At 35.3% G+C, this 23,529-nt stretch overlaps 1 protein-coding gene across 1 annotated transcript in view; it reads left to right on the top strand.

Moving 5' to 3' along the window:
- Positions 1–438: 438 nt before the first annotated feature.
- The window catches only part of LMNTD1 (lamin tail domain containing 1), a 37,623-nt gene continuing 14,532 nt past the window's right edge, over positions 439–23,529 (top strand). The window contains exons 1-7 of the mRNA XM_036016790.1: positions 439–1,060; positions 3,649–3,875; positions 6,770–7,010; positions 12,286–12,466; positions 13,007–13,126; positions 18,844–19,058; positions 19,710–19,877. Of these exons, the coding sequence (XP_035872683.1) occupies positions 972–1,060; positions 3,649–3,875; positions 6,770–7,010; positions 12,286–12,466; positions 13,007–13,126; positions 18,844–19,058; positions 19,710–19,877 (1,241 nt within the window). The 5' untranslated portion in view covers positions 439–971. The remainder of the gene's footprint in view (positions 1,061–3,648; positions 3,876–6,769; positions 7,011–12,285; positions 12,467–13,006; positions 13,127–18,843; positions 19,059–19,709; positions 19,878–23,529) is intronic.

Genomic DNA, 23,529 nt, shown 5'->3' on the forward strand with positions numbered 1-23,529 from the left:
ATAGTAGATGCTTATTTAAATATTTTTTGAATTAACTTACTCATCCAATAATCACTATCATTAATATATTGCATCACTGTATACAGTGATATACTTTCATATGTATTAATTTTATTTCTCATGCCCTCATTATGAAACATTAAGTGTGTATCTTTTTATTCAAAGAAGAATCTGAATTAAGTGATTTCTTTTAAATCATACTGCTGGCATAGCTAGGAGAAGAATTTAGATGTCCTAGACTTAATTTTATTATTTCTACGAGTAGGTATATTTTTTCCTTAGAAGTAGGTTTTCCGTTGCTGCTGTCTAGCTGTTTCCAAGTTCAAAGAATAGTTGTCAAAGCAAAACAAAAAACAATACAAAAATTGTCTAAAATCAACATTTAAAAGCAGTGATTAACTGCCCAATATTTATTACATATTAGCCTTGACCCTCAGAAGTCCAAAATAGGACATCAAAAGTTTTGGTGACAAAGTTTGTCTGGTGGGAGATCTGGCTCTCCTAAAAGCAAATCACTTTATTTCATGTGTACAAACAGGAAAACAAGTGCAACAACATCATAGTAATTGTTCCGAGACTAGAACTATGTAGTTATGGAGACATTACCTCACAGTGTTCTACGGGCAGCATTGGCCACATATAAGCATTTTCGTCATGAAGATAGCTATGCTGGGTTACCACCCTGCCTCTTGAGCTGCTTCCAGTGAATGCTTCATACCTTCACTTTAATTTGTCTAATAGCCTTAGCCATTAACAATATTGGCTATGTCAGAACTTACATATTCCCATTAGAATCCTTGTCCTGGCACTGGCTTGGTAAATCATTAACCCTGGAAAGTGCTTTAAGGTAGTTAGATTAGTAGGTGAGGTCACTTGAAAAAGAAAATCTGATTTGAACCTCAGCTATATGCCTTGCCTAATGTCATGATCTGTTTTCCCAGGAAAGAAAATAGACTTTTCTTCTATCCAAGATGAAAGACATACAAGTCACTCATGATACATCAGCAGCCCTGCGAAGTCAAGTCCCTAAGAAGAAGGAGAAGACAGAGGAAAAAACCCAGTAAGAATGGCACAAATATGAGAGGAGAGAAGGGCCTCAGTTTTAAAGGATAATGATGGAGTATTTGACCTCTCGTTTCAAAACATCCAGTGAAGTAGAACTAGAATTGATTCCACCCATTTTCTAAAATGAACTGTAACTACAACTATTTCCCAACCCCAGTTTTATAAGGTTAAGTCCTTGAGTAATATAAAAATGCAATGAGAAAGACCTCTGTTATCGGACCTGGTTGAGGATCCAAAGCCCACACCTTACATGTTAAGGCAACGGGCAGATAATATTCTTAGAACTACTTTTTGCTTCTGTGAACTAAAGCATTAGCATTGGTTTTCCAAAATAATCACCTATTATGTTGAATATTTGCGATTTAAAACTAATGTTACTTTGGGCCTAGATGTCCTGTGTTTATTGTGCAGTTCAAGTCCATTCTTAAAATATGTTGCCAGTATTACCAGTGCAACATCTCCCAAAATAACATTGAAATGCTGGAATTGAACTTTTAAAACTGCCTCTGGTTTTATGCTAATCAACTACAGAGGGAGCAAAATACCAAGAAGGGACTTGGAAAATTCCATATGCTAAGCATTAGAGAAAGCTAACTAAGCACTAGGGCAAGCCTCTCACCTTCCAGAAGGAGTCCAACAGGTCTACAAGGGCAGAGTTTTCCGATGGTAGGCTGTGTCATGCACGTCTCTGCCTGAAATATTTCAGCTCTTCCAAAGGTGTGTGCACCCATTAGAAGTTTCTTATTCAAATACAAAAATAAAAACACCCAGTGGTCCTAGGCCAGATTTCTTTGATTACAGCATTTCCCGGGCTTATTGGGAATCTTTTGTGGAATTAAATTTATTGGGGAATGCTATTGTTTTACTGGAGGAAGAAAAAAATCAGAGCTTATAAAATGAACATGCTGAAAGATATAGCCAGTTTGTGTGTAATGAAACCCAGATGTAAGGAACTTTGAAAGAGAAAAGTACTTTTCCTGCTGATTGTAGCCTGTGTCAGGGAGAAATCACATCATATGAGCCTGTCTCGGGTTGGACAGAGGTAAAATATTTGTACCTTGATGATCGAGTTCTATAGTCTCCATCCCACTGCCATCACTGTCATACTTGGGGGTATGGGTCTGAGCTTTTCAGAAAAAAACAAATGATTGGAGTGTCAGCAGAATGGCACTTCTCAAGCTTCCTAAGTATTGGACCAACAATAATGCAATTTTCAAAGCCAATGCCATTCACTTATAAAAAATAATTTGCTTAAGATGCCTGTGCCTTCTAAAAGGAACATTTAGAGAAGTCTGCTTTTAAGTAAGAACTTTCCAGAATAATATATCTGACAAGGGAACTTACAAATTATAAAACAAAAGAACTGTGAATACCTCTTGGTAAACTGAGAGATTGAGACTGATTAGGAAACTCCAGGCACCTGTTCCCTTATGGAAACATTTGAAAAAAACAACAGAAAACTGGCTAAAATTACTTTATAGGAACTCTGGAAAACAAATGGATCAAAGTAGAGACGATCCATGAAGTTAAAATACATAGTTCATAATTACAGTGCACATGTGACCCCAGAAGCATAGTACCTAAGTGGGCTGGCCCTTTATCCAGTGTTTCAGAGATCTAAAAGATTCTGGACCCCAGAATTTCATTCACAACTCAAGCATTAAACACACACGCACACACACACACGCACACATGCATGCACACACCAGGCATTGCTTTTAGTTTTGAGAAGAGTCTCAGTGTGACTCATAAAATGGAGTGTCATATGCCTTTTCATGAGTCATGCCATGAGAATATTGTTCTACTTGTAAAATAATTGTACTGCAGTTTAGGGATTTTTTAAATGACTGTGTATTAGTTAGCAAATACCGTTATATTTATGAGAAAGGAAGGAAAATCTTTGTTCATAGTAGGGTTTGCTTATAAAAATAGTACCTGGAAATGAAATCTTTCTTCCCCTGCTATTCCCTTCAATGTCCACACACACTCACACTCACACACACAAGCACACATGAGTGCATATGTGCACTGTGTTTATGCTTGTTAATTTGCAGAGCATTTTACAGCAAACAGTAACTCTAGGATCTCATAAATACAGAAAATTAATCCAGCAGCAGAAGTAGAGGAAAAAGATATAGTAAACAATATTTTACATTAATAGAAGGGGGAAATATGATATAATGAGTGATAAATTTGGCTTATAAATGATTTATAGAATCTCAGTTTTGTATAAAAATGCATTAAGAAGTCTGAAAATGGTACAAGTACAATTTTGGGTTGATTTTTATTTTCTTTCTACTTTTACACTTTTTTCAAAACCATATACAATGGGAATTTATTCCCATATACATGGGAATTTATTGATTTTTAAATAGAAAAAAAAGCATATCTTAACTTGATACTAAAGTGTTCTACATAGATTGCCAAACTAGAAACATAAGATGTTCTTGTGCTTATGATAGATGCATAATAACTTTAAAAGGTAGAACTCTGGGGTAGTAATAATAGTTCATGCTTCTTGTGTTCATAAGCTGTTCATTTTGACTTTCTTACTTTGTTCATTATACTGATTTCTGTGCACAGAAAAGAAGATACACATGATGACCTCTCAAAGACACAGCAATCTTCAGTACATTTTTTGCCAGGTTTTGTAAATTCAGATACCACAACACCATCACTGTCATGGTCATCGTCCAGTGAAATACCCCCCAGTCATAGCCCACCTAGCTATCAGATTAGTGGAGTGACAGCTGCACCGAAGTGTTCTAAATCTACCTCACTGAACCGTCTCCAATCAGATAACAACTTAGGTAAGAAGAACATGTAATGACTTTTAGAGTATTTTTTATTCTTATTTTATTTTTTAATTGTATGAATTTATTGGGGTGACATTGGTTAATAAAATTATATAGGTTTCATGTGTACAATTCAATAACACATCATCTGTATATTGTATTGTGTGTTCGGCACCCCAAGTCAAGTCTCCTCCCATCACTATTTAACCGCCTTTATCATCTCCTACCTCCCCTACCCCCTTTCCCTCTGGTAATCACCATACTATTTTTAAATTACATAGTTTGATAAATTCTCTATGTATCTAGAAGCTGGGATGGTATTTTATTATTTGTGTTCAATAATACTAATGCCATACTAATACTAATACATACAATACTAATGCCTTCACTTAATGCCATAAGTCAAGGATGACTTGACTATGCTCACTGTTGATCCCAGCACTGGAGTTGTATTCTCGTCACATAAATGTATGTGGCCAAGGATGTCATCCCCATGATTGAAATATCTTGAGTTATCATGATGGTTCATGTGTTGATTGTTTAAATGTTCTAGAATTGCTAAATAATTTTAAAAAATTAATGTATAATATTAACTGTTCTTCCTTTTCATGCTACCAGAAAGATTAAGCAATGTCTTGAGTACTTTGTGCCTGTAGGAGATTTAGGGCTTTGGTAAGGAAAAGACAGGTTGGTAAGAGAAAGAAGAAAAATAAAGTAGATAAAATGGTGGAGAGAAAAGGGAGACAGAATAAAGAATTTGTCGGAGAGGAAAATAAAACAGTACTATAGTAGGAAGAAGTAAAGTTTTAACAGTTGCCAACAATGCACTCAGCAATACCCATGTGGCAGGGCGTTTATTCGTCACCACAGAGGGGCACTTGGAGGGTATGTTATCATAGTTTGCCGGAAGACCACTCCCTGTCCTTGGAAACGGAGAACCGAGGTTCAAGTTATCTTTTTACTCCCTACAGTGTGAGACATTAGGTAAGGTATTTAGCATTCCTGAGTCCCATATTCCACAACTGCAAAAATGGCAATTAAAATATCAATTTCACAGGGCTATCCTAAGGATTAAGTGAGATGTTTATGAAAATCACCAAGCACATGGTCTGTACTCAATAAAAATTCATCGTGAATCTGAACATATCTCCAGACACTTTCTCATAGAATGGGCGAGATTGGGGTCTGTGTATCACTGACATTTTCCTCTGCCATTCTGTGGACATCTACAGCCTGGCTGCTGCTTATCTGTATTTGGTTTATATCTGGTATTTTCCTAAGCCTTTGACACAGTGTTATCTAGGATTTTGACCTACTGCCATTGTCGTATTTCCTCTGCTTCATTGTTTGTATACCTAAGACACATTTTTTCAAAGAAGCCTCCTAAGTTCACACTGACCTGTAGCAGTGACTAAATCTGTATGCTTAAATGTGAAAATACAGGTTTTAGACATAGGGAGGGAATGTTCTCTATCCTTTGGCACTCTTTCATCATGGCATATGTTCTATATTTCGGTTTAACTGTGAAAGCTCCTAGTGTCAGTGGGAGAAAAACAAAATACAGTGGCTTTCCCATGCAAGGTGAGAGCTGAGCTAGGATGTGGTCTTCTCCTTCAGTTACTGTAGATTCTGCTTCTGTTGATAGATGTCTGAGTTGGCTGTGACTTGTTGCATTTGGCTCATTCCTATCTGTTCCTCTACATGAAATAATGACTGGGACTAAAATGAATGTCTTTTTACCTTTTAGAATTCAAATGTTTTCATCCTCAGGATAAGCTATGAAAAGAGCTGCTGTATATTCTCCGTCCCCAAAGTAAATAAAGGATTAAGAAAATACTCACTTGACTGGGAATAAATTAATTTAACCTCAAACATTTCTTCTAAACAAAATACTTTGAAGAATCCTCTTTAGGAACTATCAGTTTATTCCTTTGCAGCTTTCACTTCACTTTGCCTTTTGCTAAAAATACACAAATGTAAAGCAAACACTGAATTGTGTGAACCTTTGGTGATTTTGGAACCAGAGCTACAATAATAAATGTCATTTATTGAGTACCTTCTAAATACTAGACACTGCTAGACACTTACCTCCATTACCTTCAGTCCTCATGTCACCTCAACAAGGTAGTATTATTTTTATTTTATGTTTAGGAAATTGAGAATTGGAGAGTTTAAATCAGTTGGCTTAGTAAGTGACAGAGATGGGATACAACTGCGGGTCTGCCTAAATCCAAGACACATTGCTCTATCCACTTCGTGATGCCTCTCTACATGTTATTTCTCTTTGCATTTCCATTATTAGGTTTATCTAGCATGGTTCTTTCTATGCAAATCATGAAACCTATTTTGTGTTTGAGTCTGAGTAGTGAGAATTTAAAGGAGTAGATTTCCAAGATGATGCTAGAATCTAATTAGGCATTACTTTATCTTTCTGATAAAGTACTTTAGTTGAAAAGAGGAAACTTAAGTGTTTACATGGCAAAAATATAACCATTGTTAAGAAAGGATACATTTAAAGGTTCAATTTATGGGTATCAATTTGGGGAGAATAGCTAATAGAATAAAGTTGTACTTATATATGACATATCCAAATTTGAGAGACTCAAATGTTTTAACTAGTCAACAACTTATAATGCTTCTAGTACAACTAAATAATTGGTTAATTATCATTATGCTAATGATATAATTGATAGTTTAAGATAACTGAAATAATCTCTTAGAATTGAGTATTACTAAAAACAATCACTTACTGGTTATTTTGTAGACTTTGGTTTAAAGCTTTTAACTATCTTCATTTAGTTTGACAGTAAGAGTAAAAATGTATAAAGAGTATAGTTTTATAGGAGCAAAGAATAAAGATGGGTGGATTTGGGTTTTCTTTTTTTAAAATATCCTTTGTTTATTTACTTCTTTCTTTGTCGCTTCCCTCTTTGATTTCTTTGAAAGAATCAACAGGTTTATAGTTTCCAAAGAAAAAGAGCAGACTCTGTCAGTCCCTGCTTCTGAGCTCGCTGTGACTGGTGAAGGGGAGGATTATTTCCTATCTTTGTTTGGTGATTCAGAGAAACTCACTACACACTCATTCCATACCAACAAAAGTTGGAAGCACTTTTCTGTGATTCTTGAAGAAGTGGGCCATTGTAGATCCAGGTACATATTCTAATTATTTAGTATCCTGTCTTGGAATGGGAGCAATAAATTAGTAGAATGCAAAGTTCTAATCTGTTGGGCTGTTGTAATTTCATCTAAGAAATTAGATGAAAAATAACTGTTTCATGTTCTGAACAATTAAAAGGAATCAATATACCTTCCTAAGGAACCCAATAATGAATGTTAACTCTTCAAAGATGCCAGAGAAAACACCACTAGATAACCTCTACAAATAAAGTCAACTCAATTATTAAAGGAATTTTTTTCATTATTAGCAAGTAATTCAGATGAAATTAGTATCTTTTTTTCTTCTACTAGGATCTTGACTTCAATACAGAAGGAGAAAAGTGGACTTTTAAGTCATTGATTCATTTTAATGGTTGTTAGTATCTAAGGCAAAAGAACTTATATGGAAGACAGTTGCTTTGAGCTAAAATAAAAGCTGATTCATCTATACTTAATCCTGCTCTTCTTGTTACATGAACAACAGATTGAACTGTGAATTATAAATTGTTAGTATACACATTTTTTTCCTCTAATATCTCTGTCTACTTTGGTACAAGGGCATGCTTGCTTCATAGAATGAATTGGATATATTCCCTCCTGTTTTATTTCTAGAAGAGTTTGTGTAGAACTAATTTCTTTTTAAAAATGTTTTATAGAATTCATCAGTGAAGCCATCTGAACCTGGAGTTTCTTTGTGGGTAGGATCTTATGTACAAATACTTTTTCTTTAAAATAGATAAAAGGATATTTGGTTATTTCTTCTTGAGAACTTGAGTAGTTGGTATCTTTCAAGGAATTTTCTCTAAGTTGTCATATTTATTGTCATAAAGTTGTGCATAATTATTGCTTTATAATCCTTTTAGTGTCTATAGAATCTATAGTAATATCACATTTCTTACTGCTGATACTGATCACATGTGTCTTCTCTCTTTTTCCTGATCAATGAAGTTACCAGTTTTATGAGTATCTCAAGGAACCGGTGTGTGACTCATTGATTTTCTTTATTTTCGTTTTGTTTTATTTTTAATTTCATTGATTTCCATTCTGATCTGTATACCCTTTCTTATGCCTATTTTATATTTTTATATTTGAAACCCTATTGTAGGTTTTATTTGCTTTTCTTTTTCTAGTTTCTCAAGGTAAAAGTGAGAAAATTGATTTGATACCTTTTTATCTTTTAATATAAGTATTTAGTAGTACTATAAATTTCCCTTAGGTAAAGATTTAATGGCATCCCACAAATTTCAGTATGTTGTATTTTTATTTTAATTTACTTAAAAATACTTTGTAATTTTCACTTGTATTTCCTTAATCCTTGTGTAATAAGACATGCAATATTTTACATTTTCTTCAGTTTCAATGCCTCTTCAAATATCTTTATCTTATTGATTTCTAATTAATTCTATGGTGATCAAAGAACATATTTTGTTTGACTTGAGTCCTTCTAAATGTATTGAGACTTGTTTTATGGCCAGGGTGTTGTCTATCCTGGTAAATGTTTTGGATACACTTACAAAGAATGCATATTCTGCTGTTGTTGAGTGGAGTGTTTCATAAATGTTAATCAGGTCAAATTAATTGACTGTGTTAAGTCTGTCTTTTTACTGATTTTATATCTACTTGTTGTTATAGTTATTGAGAAAAGGGTATTAAAATCTCTGACTATAATCATGGATTTGTTGATTTTTTCTTGCAGTTCTATCAGCTTTTCCTTCATGTATTTTGAAGCTCTGTAATTAGGTGCACATTTAGGATTGTTATATTTTCTTGATGAATTGGTCTTTATAGCATTATGAAATCACCTTCCTTATCTCTGCCATTACCTGTGCTCAGAAATCTATGTCTAATTGATATAGCCACTCCAGCTTTCTTATTACTGGTGTTGGCATGGTATGTCTTTTTTAAAAAACCTATTTGTGTACTTATATTTAAAGTGCATGTTTTATATGTAGCTTATAGTTGGAACTTGCTCTTTTATTCAACCTGAAAATCTCTGTCTTTTAATCTGAGCATTTAAACCATTTACATTTAAAGTAATTGTTAATAAGGTTAGGGTTAAGTCTACTATCCTGCTGTTTCTTTTCTGTTTGTTTCAACTGTTCTGTGTTCTCTTTTTCTGTCTTCTTTTGAATTAATTATTATTAATGATTTTATTCCCACTGTTGGCTAATTAGCTTTAATGCTGTTATTTTGGTAGTTCCTTCCAGGTTTATAGGATACATCTTGAGCCTATCACAGACTACCTTGAAGTGATATCATACCACTTCATAAAGTATAAGAGCCTTACAATACTGTATTTTCATCTCTCTCCTCCTGGCCATTGTGCTTTTACTGTTACATATTTTACTTATACATACATGTTTAAAATCCCATACTTCATAGGGATGATTCTCTAAATAACCAACTTTTTAAAGAAATTTAAATGATAAGAAAAATATACTTTATACCTTTAACATTTCTTGTATTATGGATTTACTTATGAATTCTTCCTTCATTTTTTAACAATTTTACTGAGATATCATTGACATAAAAATTGGATATATTTAAGATATAAAACTTGATTTGTTTTCTTTTTTTGAGATATTGTCATGTAACATTGTATGAGTTTAAAGTATAGAAAATGATGATTTGACATGCATATATGTATTGTGAAAGATTTACCATAATATGGTTAGTTAACACATTCATTACCTCAAATGATTACCTTTTTTATTTTGGCGAGAACATTTAAATTAGCAATATTCAAGTATATAATATAGCATTGTTAACTATAGTCATTATACTGTACATTAGATCCCCAAAAGTTATTTACCTTATTCCCAAATCTCTGTGTTGCCTGAGAGACATGTGGCTGATAATAGTATCAGTATGAAAATGTTGTCAGGTTAAGAATTGAGATCTAAAGTTTTGTTTGACAACTGAGACATTTTTTTCCATGAACAACTTGGTTAAGAACCAAATTGTTCAAGAACCAAGATGTTCAAGAACTGAGGTTTCACTTTGGATAATTATAAGACAATGAAGGAATTAATTGAAGAAGACACAAATAAATGGAAGCATATACCATGTTCATGGAAAGAAAGAATGATCATCATTAAAATATGACTGAAAGCAATCTATAGATTCAGTGCAAATCCATCAGGATACCAATTATCTATTTCAAAGAACTAGAACAAATAATCCAAAAATTTATGTGGAACCACAAAAGGCATCAAATAGCCACAGCAACCTTGAGGAAGAACAAAGTAGGAGATATCACAATACCTGATATCATACTATTCTACAAGTCTCTAGTAATCAAAATACATGATATTGGTATAAAAACAGACACATAAATCACTGGAACTAAATAGAGAGCCCAGAAATAAACCCAGACCTATATGGTCAATTAATATATGACAAAGGAGGTAAGAACATACAATGGGGTAAAGACAGTCTATTCAATAAATAATATTGGGAAGACTGGACAGATACATTTAAAAACTGAAACTAGACTACCTTCTTACACCATATACAAGAATAAACTCAAAATGGATTTTAAACTTCTATGTAAGACTCAAAGTCATAATCCTCCTGGAAGAAAACAGAGGCAGTAAAATCTCTTACATTTCTCTTAGCAATATATTCTCTGATATATCTCTTCAAGCAAGGGAAACAAACAAAAATAATAAACCAATGGATCTACATCAAACTAAAAAAGGTTTTGCATAACAAAGAAAACCATCAACAAAACAAAAAGGCAACATACAATGGGAGAGGATGTTCATTAATGATACATTTGATAAGGGGTTACTATCCAAATTTGTAAAGCATTCTTACTACTCAGCACTAGAAAAACAAATAATCCAATTAAAAATGAGCAAAGGATTTGAACCAACACTGTCTATTGGACATACAGAAGGCCAATAGGCATATGAAAGATGCTCAATGTCACTAATCATTACATAAATGCAAATTAAAACCACAATGAGATATCACTGCACACCTGTCAGAATGACTATTTTCAATACATCAAGAAATAACAAGTATTGTGGAGGATGTGGAGAGAAGGGAGCCCTTGTGCACTGTTGGTGGGAATGCAGATTGGTGCAGCCACTATTGAAAACAGTAGGAAGGGTCATCAAAAAATTAAAAATGGAATTGCCTCATGGCCCAGTGATTCCACTTCTGGGACTATATCCATAGACAAAACACTAATTTGAAAGAATATATGCACCCCTATGTTCACTGTAATGCTATTTACAATGGTTAATATATGGAAGCACAGAGGTCAGACTGATTGTTGCCAGAGGGGAGGGGGATCTGGATAAATAATGTAAAGGATTATTAGTAGTTATAAAGCAAATTGGTGCTTATGAAATAGTCACAGGGCTGTAAAACCAACATAGGGAATACAGTCAATACTATTGTAGTAACTAGGAATGGTGCAGGTGGGTAGTGGAAATATGGAGGGCAGCACTTTGTAAAGTAAATGATTGTCCAACCACTATGCTATACACCTGAAACTAATACAGAATAATACTGACTGTGAACTGTAATTGAAAGAATTATAGATATAAATATAATCTTTAAAAAGTGCCTGGTACATAAGTATTGGTTATTAGTGGTAGGAGTATGTTTCATTTTTAAAAGGATATCTCTAACCCACCAGAGGGATTGTGACAATCTGAAAAATGTGAAAAAATATATTTTTACATATGTAGTTATATATAAATATAAACATAAATATATAAATATATTTCATACATAAATATAAATATATATATATATATATTTCTATATTTAGCCTGGTCTCTGGTATATACTAAGGCTCTTTACATGTTAGTAGGAAAAAATACGATCTTATCTTTGTGTAGTATTTTGTTTACAGAATTTTTAAGTACATAGTTGCTAGTCATCTTCACAACTTTATCAGAAATTAATTTAACTTTCCTCTTGATCTATTTGAGTTTCATATCACCGTGGTTTTACAAACAGTAGTACTTAAATAATGATACTTGCACCTTCCTATGGCATTTATACCTTGATACCTAAAGCACTTTTTAAGTTTATTTTAAATTATTTTATGTGAAAAAAAGATTATCTTATTGCACAGATAAACAAATAGAAGTAAGTGATTAGGCATTTGTCTTAGATTACAAAATACACTCTCTTTACGATAGAATTTGTCCAATAGAGTAGACAGTTTAGGAACAACTTCCAAAACATACTTACTATTCAATTCTAAAGTGAACTAAAGACATCTTATAATCTTTATGGGTTTTTTTAGTGCTTTTGGAGATATTAAAATCGAAGAAGTGAAGGATGCATATGTGAAACTCCATAACTCTTCCATTGACAAAGAACAGGAGATTGGAAATCATATTCTCCAGCAAAATGTGAATGGACAAGCAGTCTCTTTGTTCCGTTTCCCCCCAAACACCATAATGAATGCCAATTCCACAGTGACAGTGAGTATAAGATATCAATACTATGACGTAAAATTGTACAAGATAATCTCACTGACCCAGGTCAGACTGCGGCTCAGCACCGATGGTTTCTTCATCACTAGATCTCAATGCAAAATGTAGAGTTTTGGTGGTGGTGGCTAATTGTGCCACATTGTCCAATTCTGTGTGTAAATGAAAACCTATAATTAAATTTCCATAGCTCTCTGCAATTTGTTGTACAATACCTTTTGGCTTATGATTTAACTATTAAAATAAAATACCTAAGTTCCTAAAATTAAGCAAACATAATCCTTAAAAGAAAAGTAAAGAGATTGTTAGCCTAGAGAACTGAAAATTAGTTGATACTGGAGGGGCTTTTCTCTGTTTTGTGGTTTCTTTTAAACTGCATAGAGGATTACATAGCTTGACATTACATATTACATAGTCATTATATTTTAAAACCTCGCTATGTTGAGAAAGATGACATTGCAATCACCCTGTGACATTTACAACATTGTTGAACTCCAGTGATCTTCGTTATTAATAAACTATTTCTCACAGGTCTGGATAGCAGCATCCAAAGCACGGCATGAGCCACCATCAGATTTTCTTTGGAAGGGAGAAAACAACTTCAGCACAAGCCCAGTTTGTACAACAATTCTGTGCAAACCTAATGGTGAGGTCAGTATCTGGTTCTTAACAATAGTGTTTAAATAGATAGTCTCTTTCTGTTCTCCTTCTACCCTTAGCTCATGCAACTATTTTTCTGACCCTAAAATCTTGCACAGAACCACCATTGACTGTCACAACAAATCAGCACATCAACAGCACCCTCTTCTCAGTGCCAAACTGCCAAAGAGCTGCTTACAATTCAGCAACAATAATTTTGATACCCCCAATTTGAAGCTGCTTCAAATTTTGGCATTAAAGATGAATTTTATTTATGGCAATTAGCCTGAAAAGCAGGAGAAAAAAGAAAGGAAGTATGTAGAGGTTCATTCTCTTCATTTATGTGCTTTATAAATGTTTGTTGATATTCTTCTCTATTTTTTATTTTAAGGTCCATTCGCCATTTATTTTTTATTTTTTGTTTCTTTTAATTATATTTTATTGATTATGCTATTACAATTGTTCTGATTATTCCCTTCTTTCCCCCTCCATCCAGCACCCCCTATTTCCTTTAGGCAATACCCACACCATTGTTCATGTCCATAGGTCATGCATATTAAGTTCTTCAGCTATTCCATTTCCTATGCTGTGCTTTATATCCCCATGGCTATTCTGTAACTACCTATTTGTACTTCTTAATACCCTCACCTCTTTACCCAGTCTCCCCTTCCCCCCTCCCTCTGGCAACCGGCTGGTAACTCATTTCTTTTTTCTTGCTTCTAAAAGTCTCTATTTTTAACCTTTGGCCTTTTAATAATGATGTATCTTGAGTGGACCTCTTTGCATCCATCATGATTGGGGCTCTCTGTGCTTCCTGGACTTGCATGTCTACTTCTTTACCAAAATTAGGGACGTTTTCTTTTTTTTTTTTATTTCAATCATTGTTCAAGTACAGTTTTCTCCCCCCTACTCCCGTTCCAGCCCCTCCACCCAACCCTCCCCCCTTCCCCCCATTACCCCCCACCCCTAGTTTTTGTCCATGTGTCCTCCAAATTTGTTCCTGTAATCCCTACCCATTCCCCCCTGAAATTCCCTCTTCTCTCCCCTCTGGCCACTGTCAGACTATCCCCTATTTCAGTGTCTTTGGTTATATTTTGCTAGTTTTTTGTTTTTTTTGTTTTGTTTTGTTTTGTTGTTTAGATTCCTGTTAAAGGTGATATCATGTGGTATTTGTCTTTCACTGCCTGGCTTGTTTCACTTAGCATAATGCTTTCCAGCTCCATCCATGCTGTTGCAAAGGGTATGAGCTCCTTCTTTCTTTCTGCTGCATAGAATTCCATTGTGTAAATGTACCATAGTTTTTTGATCCATTCATTTACTGATGGGCATCTAGCTTGCTTCCAGCACCTAGCTATTGTAAATTGTGCTGCTATGAACATCGGGGTGCAAAGGTTCTTTTGTATTGGTGTTTTAGTGTTCTTAGGATAGAGTCCCAGCAATGGAATTGCTGGGTCAAAAGGCAGATCCATTTTTAGTTTTCTGAGGAAGTTCCAAACTGCTTTCCATAATGGTTGTACCAGTCTGCAGTCCCACCAACAGTGCACTAGGGATCCCCTTTCTCCACATCCTCTCCAACACTTGTTGTTTGTTGCTTTGTTTATGATGGCCATTCTGACTGGTGTGAAGTGGTATCTCATTGTGGTTTTAATCTGCATCTCTCTGATGGCTAGCGATATTGAGCATCACTTCATGTGTCTTTGGATCCTCTGTATGTCCTCCTTGGAGAAGTGTCTGTTCAAGTCCTTTGCCCATTTTTTAATTGGGTTACTTGTCTTCTTAGAGTGGAGTCGTGTAAGTTCTTTATATATTTTGGAGATTAAACCCTTGTCTGAGGTATCATTAGCAAATATGTTTTCCCATACAGTTGGTTCTCTTTTTATTTTGATACTGTTTTCCTTAGCTGTGCAAAAGCTTTTAATTTTGATGAGGTCCCATTTGTTTATTCTTTCCTTTATGTCCCTTGCTCTAGGAGACAAGTCAGTAAAAAAGTTTCTGCGTGAAATACCTGAGATTTTCCTACCTACGTTCTCTTCTAGGACTTTAATGGTGTCACGCTTTATATTTAAGTCTTTTATCCACCTTGAATCTATTTTTGTATAAGGTGTAAGTTGGTGCTCGAGTTTCATTTTTTTGCACGTAGCTGTCCAGTTCTCCCAACACTTTCATTACTTTTTCAAATAGATTTCCAATTTCTTGCTCTTTCTCTTCTCCTTCTGCCATCTCTATGAGGCAGATGTTGGACCTCTTAAAGTTGTCCCAGAGGCTGTTTATACTATCCTCATTTTTTTGGATATTTTTTCCTTCTTGTTGTTCTGCATGGTTGTTTTTTGGTTCCTTATGTTCCAAATCATTGATTTGGTTCTTGGCTTCATCTGTTCTACTGTTGTTTCCTTGTATATTGTTCTTTATTTCAATTAGTGAATACTTCATTTCTGACTGGATCTTTTTTATGCTGCTGAGGTCCTCACTAAATTCCTTGAGCATCCTTATAAACAGTGTTTTATACTCTACATCTGATAGATTGTTTATCTCCATTTTGTTTAGTTCTTTTTCTGGAGTTTTGATCTTTTCTTTCATTTGGGCCATGTTTCTTTGTCTCCTCATTTTGATGGCCTCCCTGTGTTTGTTTCGATGTATTAGGTAGAGCTGCTTTGACTACCTGTCTTGGTAATGTGGCCTAATATAGTAGATGTCCTGTAAGGTCCAATGGCACAGCCTCCCCAATCACCCTAACTGGGCACACAAGGTGCAACCTTTGTGTGGGCTGAGTATACCCTCCTCTTGTAGTTGAGCCTTGGTTGCTGTTGGCAAATCAATGGGAAGGGTTTACCCAGCCAGTTAGCTGCAAGGATTGGCTGTGACCACTTACCACCAGCCTCTGCCATCTGTGGAGGATCAGCTGTGCAGGGGAAGGGTGGTGATTCTTCAGTGTGGTCTGTAGCTGTCCACTGGGAGTGCTGGCTCTGGGGTTTCCCAGGTGATACCAGCCAAGGTCAGCCCCCACCTTTGTTTTGCGCAGGCCACCCTGCCTGAGCTATAGAGCAAGCCATCTTAGAAGATAGCTTCTACCAGTGCTGGGCTTGGAGATTCCCAGGCAAAGCCAAGCTGTGTATCTAGGCTGGCTGCTACCCTAGTGCTAGAGCTCAGAAGGAGTAAGTCTGAACAGATGAGTCCTTATGTGTTTTCTTTAAGAGGAACTACTTGGAATTCCAGCAGTGTCTTCCACTGACTCAATCCCCACTACTTTTTTCAGTCAAAATTGTGGGGTTTTATATTCCTGGCTCTGGAACCCTAGGCTGGGAGGCCATCAGTGTGGGTCTGGGACTCCTCACTCTGGAGATATCCCTCCCAAATTTTTATCCACCACACATGAGTGTGGGACCAGCCCATTCCTCATCTATGCCCCTCCTACCAGTCTGGATGGATGTGGTTTCTTTAATTCTGTAATTGTCAGGCTTCCATTCAACTTGATTCTGACAGTTTTGAGTAATGTTTGTTCTGTATTTTAGTTGTACTTTTGATGTGGTTGTGCAAAGAGGCAAGCCACATCTGCCTGCTCAGACATCTTGAGAAGAAGCCCCAAGATTCTTCTCTATTCTAAGGGATGTAATAATTGAGGACCTATTGGAATTCCCAGTAGTAAAATAATCAGCATTATTTAATTCAAATAGAAAATATTTCCCATTAAATACAGTAAAATGTGACTTCATGTCAAACTGAAACCCTACTGTAAGCATAGAGTTCTCCCTCACTCCTCTTTTAACAGCAAGTGTATTTCTCTTCTTACCTCAGTGACACTGAGCCTCACTCTCTGCAGTTGTCAGACAGATTTTCCGTGCAGAGATGGGTTGCTACATTCCCACAGACATGCTAGAACACAGGGCAACCCACACGACTTTAAATTTCTTTCAACTTATATAACTTGTATAAAGAAAATATCTCATATCTTGTGGAAAAAGTTTCAGAGCCTGCAATCTTCTGCCTAAAACAATAGCCAATCATACAAATTAGAATAGGTTCTGTTTCAGGACTTGATTAAAGAAGTTATATTACTGGTTATGGGCATTAAAAAGAAGAAACCTAAAATCAAGTAGGACAGACTACTCTTTAGTCATCACTAATATGGCAACAGATTCAATATAGCTACAAGTCATGTGATGTAATATAAAGGTAGATTTAGTCCTGCTCTGCCATGAGTTAACTGTGTAATCTTTATTGTATTTTCTAATATATGACATAAGGGTTTATACAATATAATCACTAAGATTCTATGAGTCTGTAAACAGTGCTGGATTCTTTCCACCATTTACATTGTTGTACTATAGGATTTGTAGCCTCTTTACATGTCAAAAAATTAATAGCCATCTTATGTTTATTCAATGCCTGGGAACTTCCCATTGTTTTGCATTAAAGGTTCAGATATGGGACCCAATTCTCCTGCGCTGTAGGAGCTCATTGAAGAGCTGTTTTTCTGTGCATTATCTCATTTGATTCTGAGATTAAATATTTACAAAGGAGGCAAATGGGGCTTAGAAAGTTATATGGCTTGCTCAAGGTCACATGATTTGAAAATGGCAGAACTAAAATAAAACCAGACATTCTAACTCCAAGAATTTTTCTGTTGTACTGAAGATAGCCTACAAGGTTCATGTGGCCAACATTCCTGAGGTGAAATTAAAACCATATCATTTTATTTTATCATATTGTCATTGTCATCAAATATTTTTAAGTCCCTATAATATAGAGAGAAGTAAAATATTCCTCTTGTCTAGGAAAATCTTACAAACTTATTCAGGGAGATTGCACTAAAAACAAATCATAACATATTTTCAACAAAAATGTCTCTGTTTAAGCTGCTAAAAAAGGAGAATCCTTAACTGATGACCTGAAGCAAAAGTGTTTTCCTATTGTGATCCATGAAATCAAACCTTTTAGAAAAGACTTCGTCTTTCTCTTTCTTTGCCATAGGCATAACCTAGCTGAACTTGCTTTTATGTCTAGTTAATTTGTCAGTCCAATCAGAGCAGTCCTATAAATCCAGTCAGTTTTTCAATGATAATAGCATAAACCCAAAAGTCCTGATTTTATGAACTAAAAACAGATCCTGGGAACAAATAGAATATTAGGGCACACTTTGGTGTTTAATTTTTTCATGTCAAACAAAGACATAATTGTTAGTTTTTATACATGATTTTCCTGCCACATATTCAAGAAGCCAAAATAAGCTCCAGCTTTAGTCATCGCGGGTCTCCTTAATAGTCCCACTTGGGATCTAGGCTGGAGAATGTGGTTTTCTCTCCTTGGCTCTGGCGCTGGTTCTACTTCTCATCTCAAATAAGGTACACACACACACACACACACACACACATTATAGTGTCTTAGATAACAGTTTAACTTACTAACATTATAACTACTGTTAGCACAGTTCTTCATAGTTATGAAATTTAGTAGCTTAACACCCTCATACAGTGATTTCCGGCCACCAGCCTTCTTATTTTGTATATGAGGACACAGGGAGATAGCAAGTGGCTAACTTGCTGAGGTCATGCAGCTTAAGATTTTCAGAATTGGAAACTAAGCCCAGGATGTCTTACCACAGTTTTAGGGTGTTTCACTACGAGTAAGTGGCATTATACAGTTTGACTTTGAAATTTTATTACATTAAGCCATGACATTTTTTAAAAGTCTAACTCCTACAGTATTTGATAGTAATGCATTGTTTTTATTAGGCCATTGCCTGGTATACTCCTATTCACTGGAAGCAAGCATGGGAGAAATTAGAGACTGACATTGAATTTGAGGAATACTCAGTGTTAAGTCCAACATCTCAAAGGCACGTGTTCCATTGGCCAAAAGCTGCAACTACAACTCAAGAAAAATGTGATCAACCTAATAAAGATATCTTAAACTATCAGATAGAACCAGTTCCACAATTTCTTAAGAGGTAAAATTTCCTTGATTTTTTTTTCTTTTTTTTTTTTTTTAATGGAGCCCTTCTCATAATTGGTAACTTGGCAGGTGGGAATGACTGGGCGACAAATAAATATGTGACGGATGGGTATATCAGTAATGACCAAAAATATCAATTTTGAATAGGACCATACATACAAACACAGAGCAAGCAGGGATATACTAATGGGACAATAAAGGCAGGCAATTTCTGCTAGGACATGGAGGACCCCCAGCCTCCCCCAACCCACAGCCATTTCACCTCTTCATGGCACTGCCATTAGAGGGGTGAGGAGACGAAGTGATCACCACGTCTTTAGCAGTGATGAGGCAAAGGGAGAGGTGCAACATCTGGGGATTTTATCTTGGGTCAAGAGCTGGCTGTGGCTAACGGTACAGAATTTGTTATTCACCTGTTAATGTTATGTTATTCAGTTGTAGGCAAATGTTTCTGATATTATAATAAAAGTGCTCCCCACAAGGTCTAGAAAACCCAGATTTTCTGGTCTTTAAAACATGCTCTCTCTTTAGTTGAGCCTTGTTACTAATGCCAATGCATGAAATGTCTTTGAGTTCAATTTTGGCTTTATTTTATTATTTTATTCATTCATTCATTCATTCATTTTATTTATTTATTTTTTTACAGAGAAAAAGAAGTCCCACCAGCTCTTTTCCCCAGTCACAGCCCTTGGTGTGACAGTCCCAATGCCCCTGCACATCCCTACTGTCCTCTGATTGAGCCTCGCAGTACCAGCACAGCTGGATGCAGCTTACCTAGACCACGCAGGCCTCAACCAGGCCTGATTCTGCCCTGGTAAGCCAAATGGATACTTACTCCAGCAGAGAGTGAGGTGTGTGCATATGTGTGCATGTGTGTGTAAAACAGGTATAAAGGGGTTAAGTGGTAAAATACACTACTAAAAACTACTCATTTCCTCAAAAATAGGTGGCTCCTTAAAAAGTAGATGGCTCCTAAAGGACTTATTGTAAACCATTCACTTACCTCTCTACCACAGTGTCCTTACCATTTTTGATAGATATCTGTTGAATGAATTAATGAATCAAAAGAGTAGCAAAAAAGGCCTGGCCAGGTGGCTCAGTTGGTTGGAGCATTGTCCTGTTCACCAAAAAAGTTGTGTCCCACAGTCAGTGTACGTAGCTAGATTGTGGGTTAAATCGCACCCACCCCCATTCCTCTCTCTCTAAAATCAATAAAAGCATATCCTTGGGTGAGGATTTAAAAAAAAAAAAACAGCAAAACAGTATGGCCAGCAAAAATACGTAGTTCTTGATATTTGGTCAAAAGGATATTTTACTTTCTATTAGGCAGGATAAACTGGTCCTAGAAGTTATACTATGTTAAAAATATTCATCTTTTCCAAACATACTCTAATATTACCCCCAAATCTTATTTTTTCAACTAGAAATTTCTAATTTAATTCCTCTCAATAAAGTGTTTAGAGTTGATGTTATTAACCCAGAATCTGTGAATGGATTTCAGAAAGTCCACGAGTCTGCTAAATTTGATACAAAAATGTGTGCTTAGGTCATTTTTTAAGGGAGAGAGTCTGAGGTTCACAAGATGCCCCCAAATGTTTCAGAACTGACTAGAGGAACACAATGACAAATCCTAAGTGTGGAGAAAGTCTGTCTCATACCATAGCTATGTCCTGGTGAAGTTGTAATGATTTGCAAACTTTTATTTAGCAGAGGGATGCTCTTTTTAATGAAATATTGAGTAGAATCCCAATGTATAAAATGGGTAAAAGCAAACCTGGGCAGGTGGAAGAGGAGGCAGTGATTCTCATTATACCATTCTTCTTCTCTCTTTCTCTGGAATCACAGGATTCTGTACACAAGAGTGTAAAAACCATCGTTAGTATGCTAACACATCACTGAGAGATACCACCCCAAAATAACACCTTTCAGAAGTGGAATGATGGAAATTTTGTAAATTTCTGAATAAAATCTATTTCAAAAAATTAAGTATCCTATATCTTTGTACCTGAGTTTCTTCACTGGTAAAGTAAGAGATTTAGTTATAAATTTTAAAAAGCTCTTTCAGCAATAAGTTTTATACACCTATTATGTATATATGTAATGTATATTATTTTATACACACATACCTTTAGGACACTATGACTTAGATTTGAGACTTTCAAAAAGAATATTAATAATGTCTTTTTTCAATTAATTATGGCCTTCAATATTTTACTCATTCTGGATGTTTTCCACAGAAATTTGACTTCAAATTTTCTGTTAATGTTATTTTTCAATTACAGTTTACATTCAATATTATTTTGTATTCAAATTTCCTTGATTCACTTTTGCATAGTGGTGGCAACTCACATAGATTATTCAATAATTTTTATATCAATATAAGATAATTATTCTATGTGTGCACCCTATAATTTATAATAATAATCCAAAAAGATAGTTGCTGCAATACTTTGGGGGCCTCTGTTCATCAATGTATACCTTTTTGATTTTGTTTAATAAATTTTTAGTAAAAACAGATACACATCAGAGTTGTAAGAACTTTTCTCTCATTTAAACTGTGAAAAATGGCCTCAGAGACAGATGTTAGGAGCAACTGATGATTCATTCAATTACAGCAATCCATGAATCATCAGTTCATTTCCTTGAAAGAATGTGTAACATGACCCTTCAAAAGTAAGTTACCTAGTTGGTTAATTATCCAGTGTCTTTTTAATTTGCCTCCCGTTGGACTATTTATTGTCATTTGCACACTTCTCAATAATAACTGGCCAAGAAAAAAGATAAAACAAAAATCCATCAGTTTTACTCAGTCTTCAATGCTGCTCCTTTCCCCTACACTAATAAATACACTAATTTGCTGAGTTACAGGAGGAAGAATCTTAGTTGCATGTGTCTCTTCTACCTGGGTACAGTTGCCTTGCTTTTAATTCTGCCTCTCAACTGTATATACTACAGAGGAGCCTAGAGACTTACCAGTGAAGACAGTTTCAAAGAAACCTCTGCCTAGTTGATACCAAGCAACCTTGTATTTTTAAAAATGCTAAAATACAGAAAGCATAGAAGATAATGTTAAAAGCACCCATGTACTAATCATTCAAAATTAATGTTAACATTTTCTCAGATTACCAAGAAAAACCCTTTAAATTTGAAATCCCCTTTGATCTTCTTTTCATTCTGATATGAAATTGGAATAAGTCAACCTGGTCCTTATTTTTATATTTTAATTTTCTATACATGGATCAATAAAACACTAGGTCTGTCTGCAAGATATCCAGCCATGTAACATGAAAAATAGTGACTTTTATTGAAGAAGATACAAGAAATATTGTACATAGGACATTGATGCCTACTTTGATACTTTCAAAGTAGGCACCTTGGGACCTCACACAGTTCTCCCAATCACCATCAGCTGCCCCATCGTATTTTCCTGAATTGCATTGACAGTCTGAAATCTCTTCCCTTTCAAAGGTGATTTTAGTTCTGGGAAAAGCTAAAAGTCACAAGGCACCAAATCTGAGCAGTAGGGGGGTTGTATCAGCTGGGTGACTTGATGTTTTACAAAAAAACTACGCATGAGACATGATGCATGAGCGGGCATGTTGTTGTGGTGAAGCTGACAATCACTAGTTGCCCATAGCTGCGGCCTTGTGAATCATCCAAATACTTTCCGTGGAGGAATGTTCAAACTTAATGCGAAACTTGATGCAGATTCATTGCTCTACTTGCTTAGTAATTTTGAATGTGATAGCCACACAGTACACATGCTCACGCAATGATGTCTACCGTCCCCACTGACTAGTACAGTGAAGTCGTCATTGTTCACACAAGTACATTCCAGTCTACACTCCATGGCTGCCAGCTTACACTGATGTCATGCAAAGTGTTCTCATCGTATTAACAATGGCTGGACTTTTTCCGGACAGAGTTTGTATATGTGGTATAATTGATGTTTTTAATCACATAAATGGCAATAAATACAGTGGTAATAAATACATGTAATAGTTTTTAAACACATGTTTGATGAAGGACAGACAGGGAAGGAGACACTGAGGTTTTTAAGCCGGCATCCCATTGAGTTAATCTGTATTTTAAAACTAATTTTGAAGCAGCATTGACAGTGAAGTGGAGTGGGAAGTACTCCAAAATCTAGGAGGAAAGAAAGAAGAAGAGGTAAAATAGGAGAGGAGATAAAAGGAAAGGAAGACCAAAGCAGGTTTGGAAAAGAGATCGAGGACAAGTTGCTTCTGTAGAATTGTAACTTGGGTTCCAAACGACAGGGGAGAAAGAGATTGAGGCAGAAGTAATGTTTAAAGAAATAATGACAAAAATTTTCAAAAATTACCAAAAAAATCAAGCTATAGAATTAAGAATAAATCTCAGATAACATGAATCCAAAGGAAACTACACTAATGTATATTATAATAAAAGTTCAGAAAACCAAACAATGGAAGTCAGAAGACAATGGA

Source organism: Phyllostomus discolor, chromosome 2, assembly GCF_004126475.2.
Source record: "Phyllostomus discolor isolate MPI-MPIP mPhyDis1 chromosome 2, mPhyDis1.pri.v3, whole genome shotgun sequence".
Lineage (NCBI taxonomy): Eukaryota > Metazoa > Chordata > Mammalia > Chiroptera > Phyllostomidae > Phyllostomus > Phyllostomus discolor.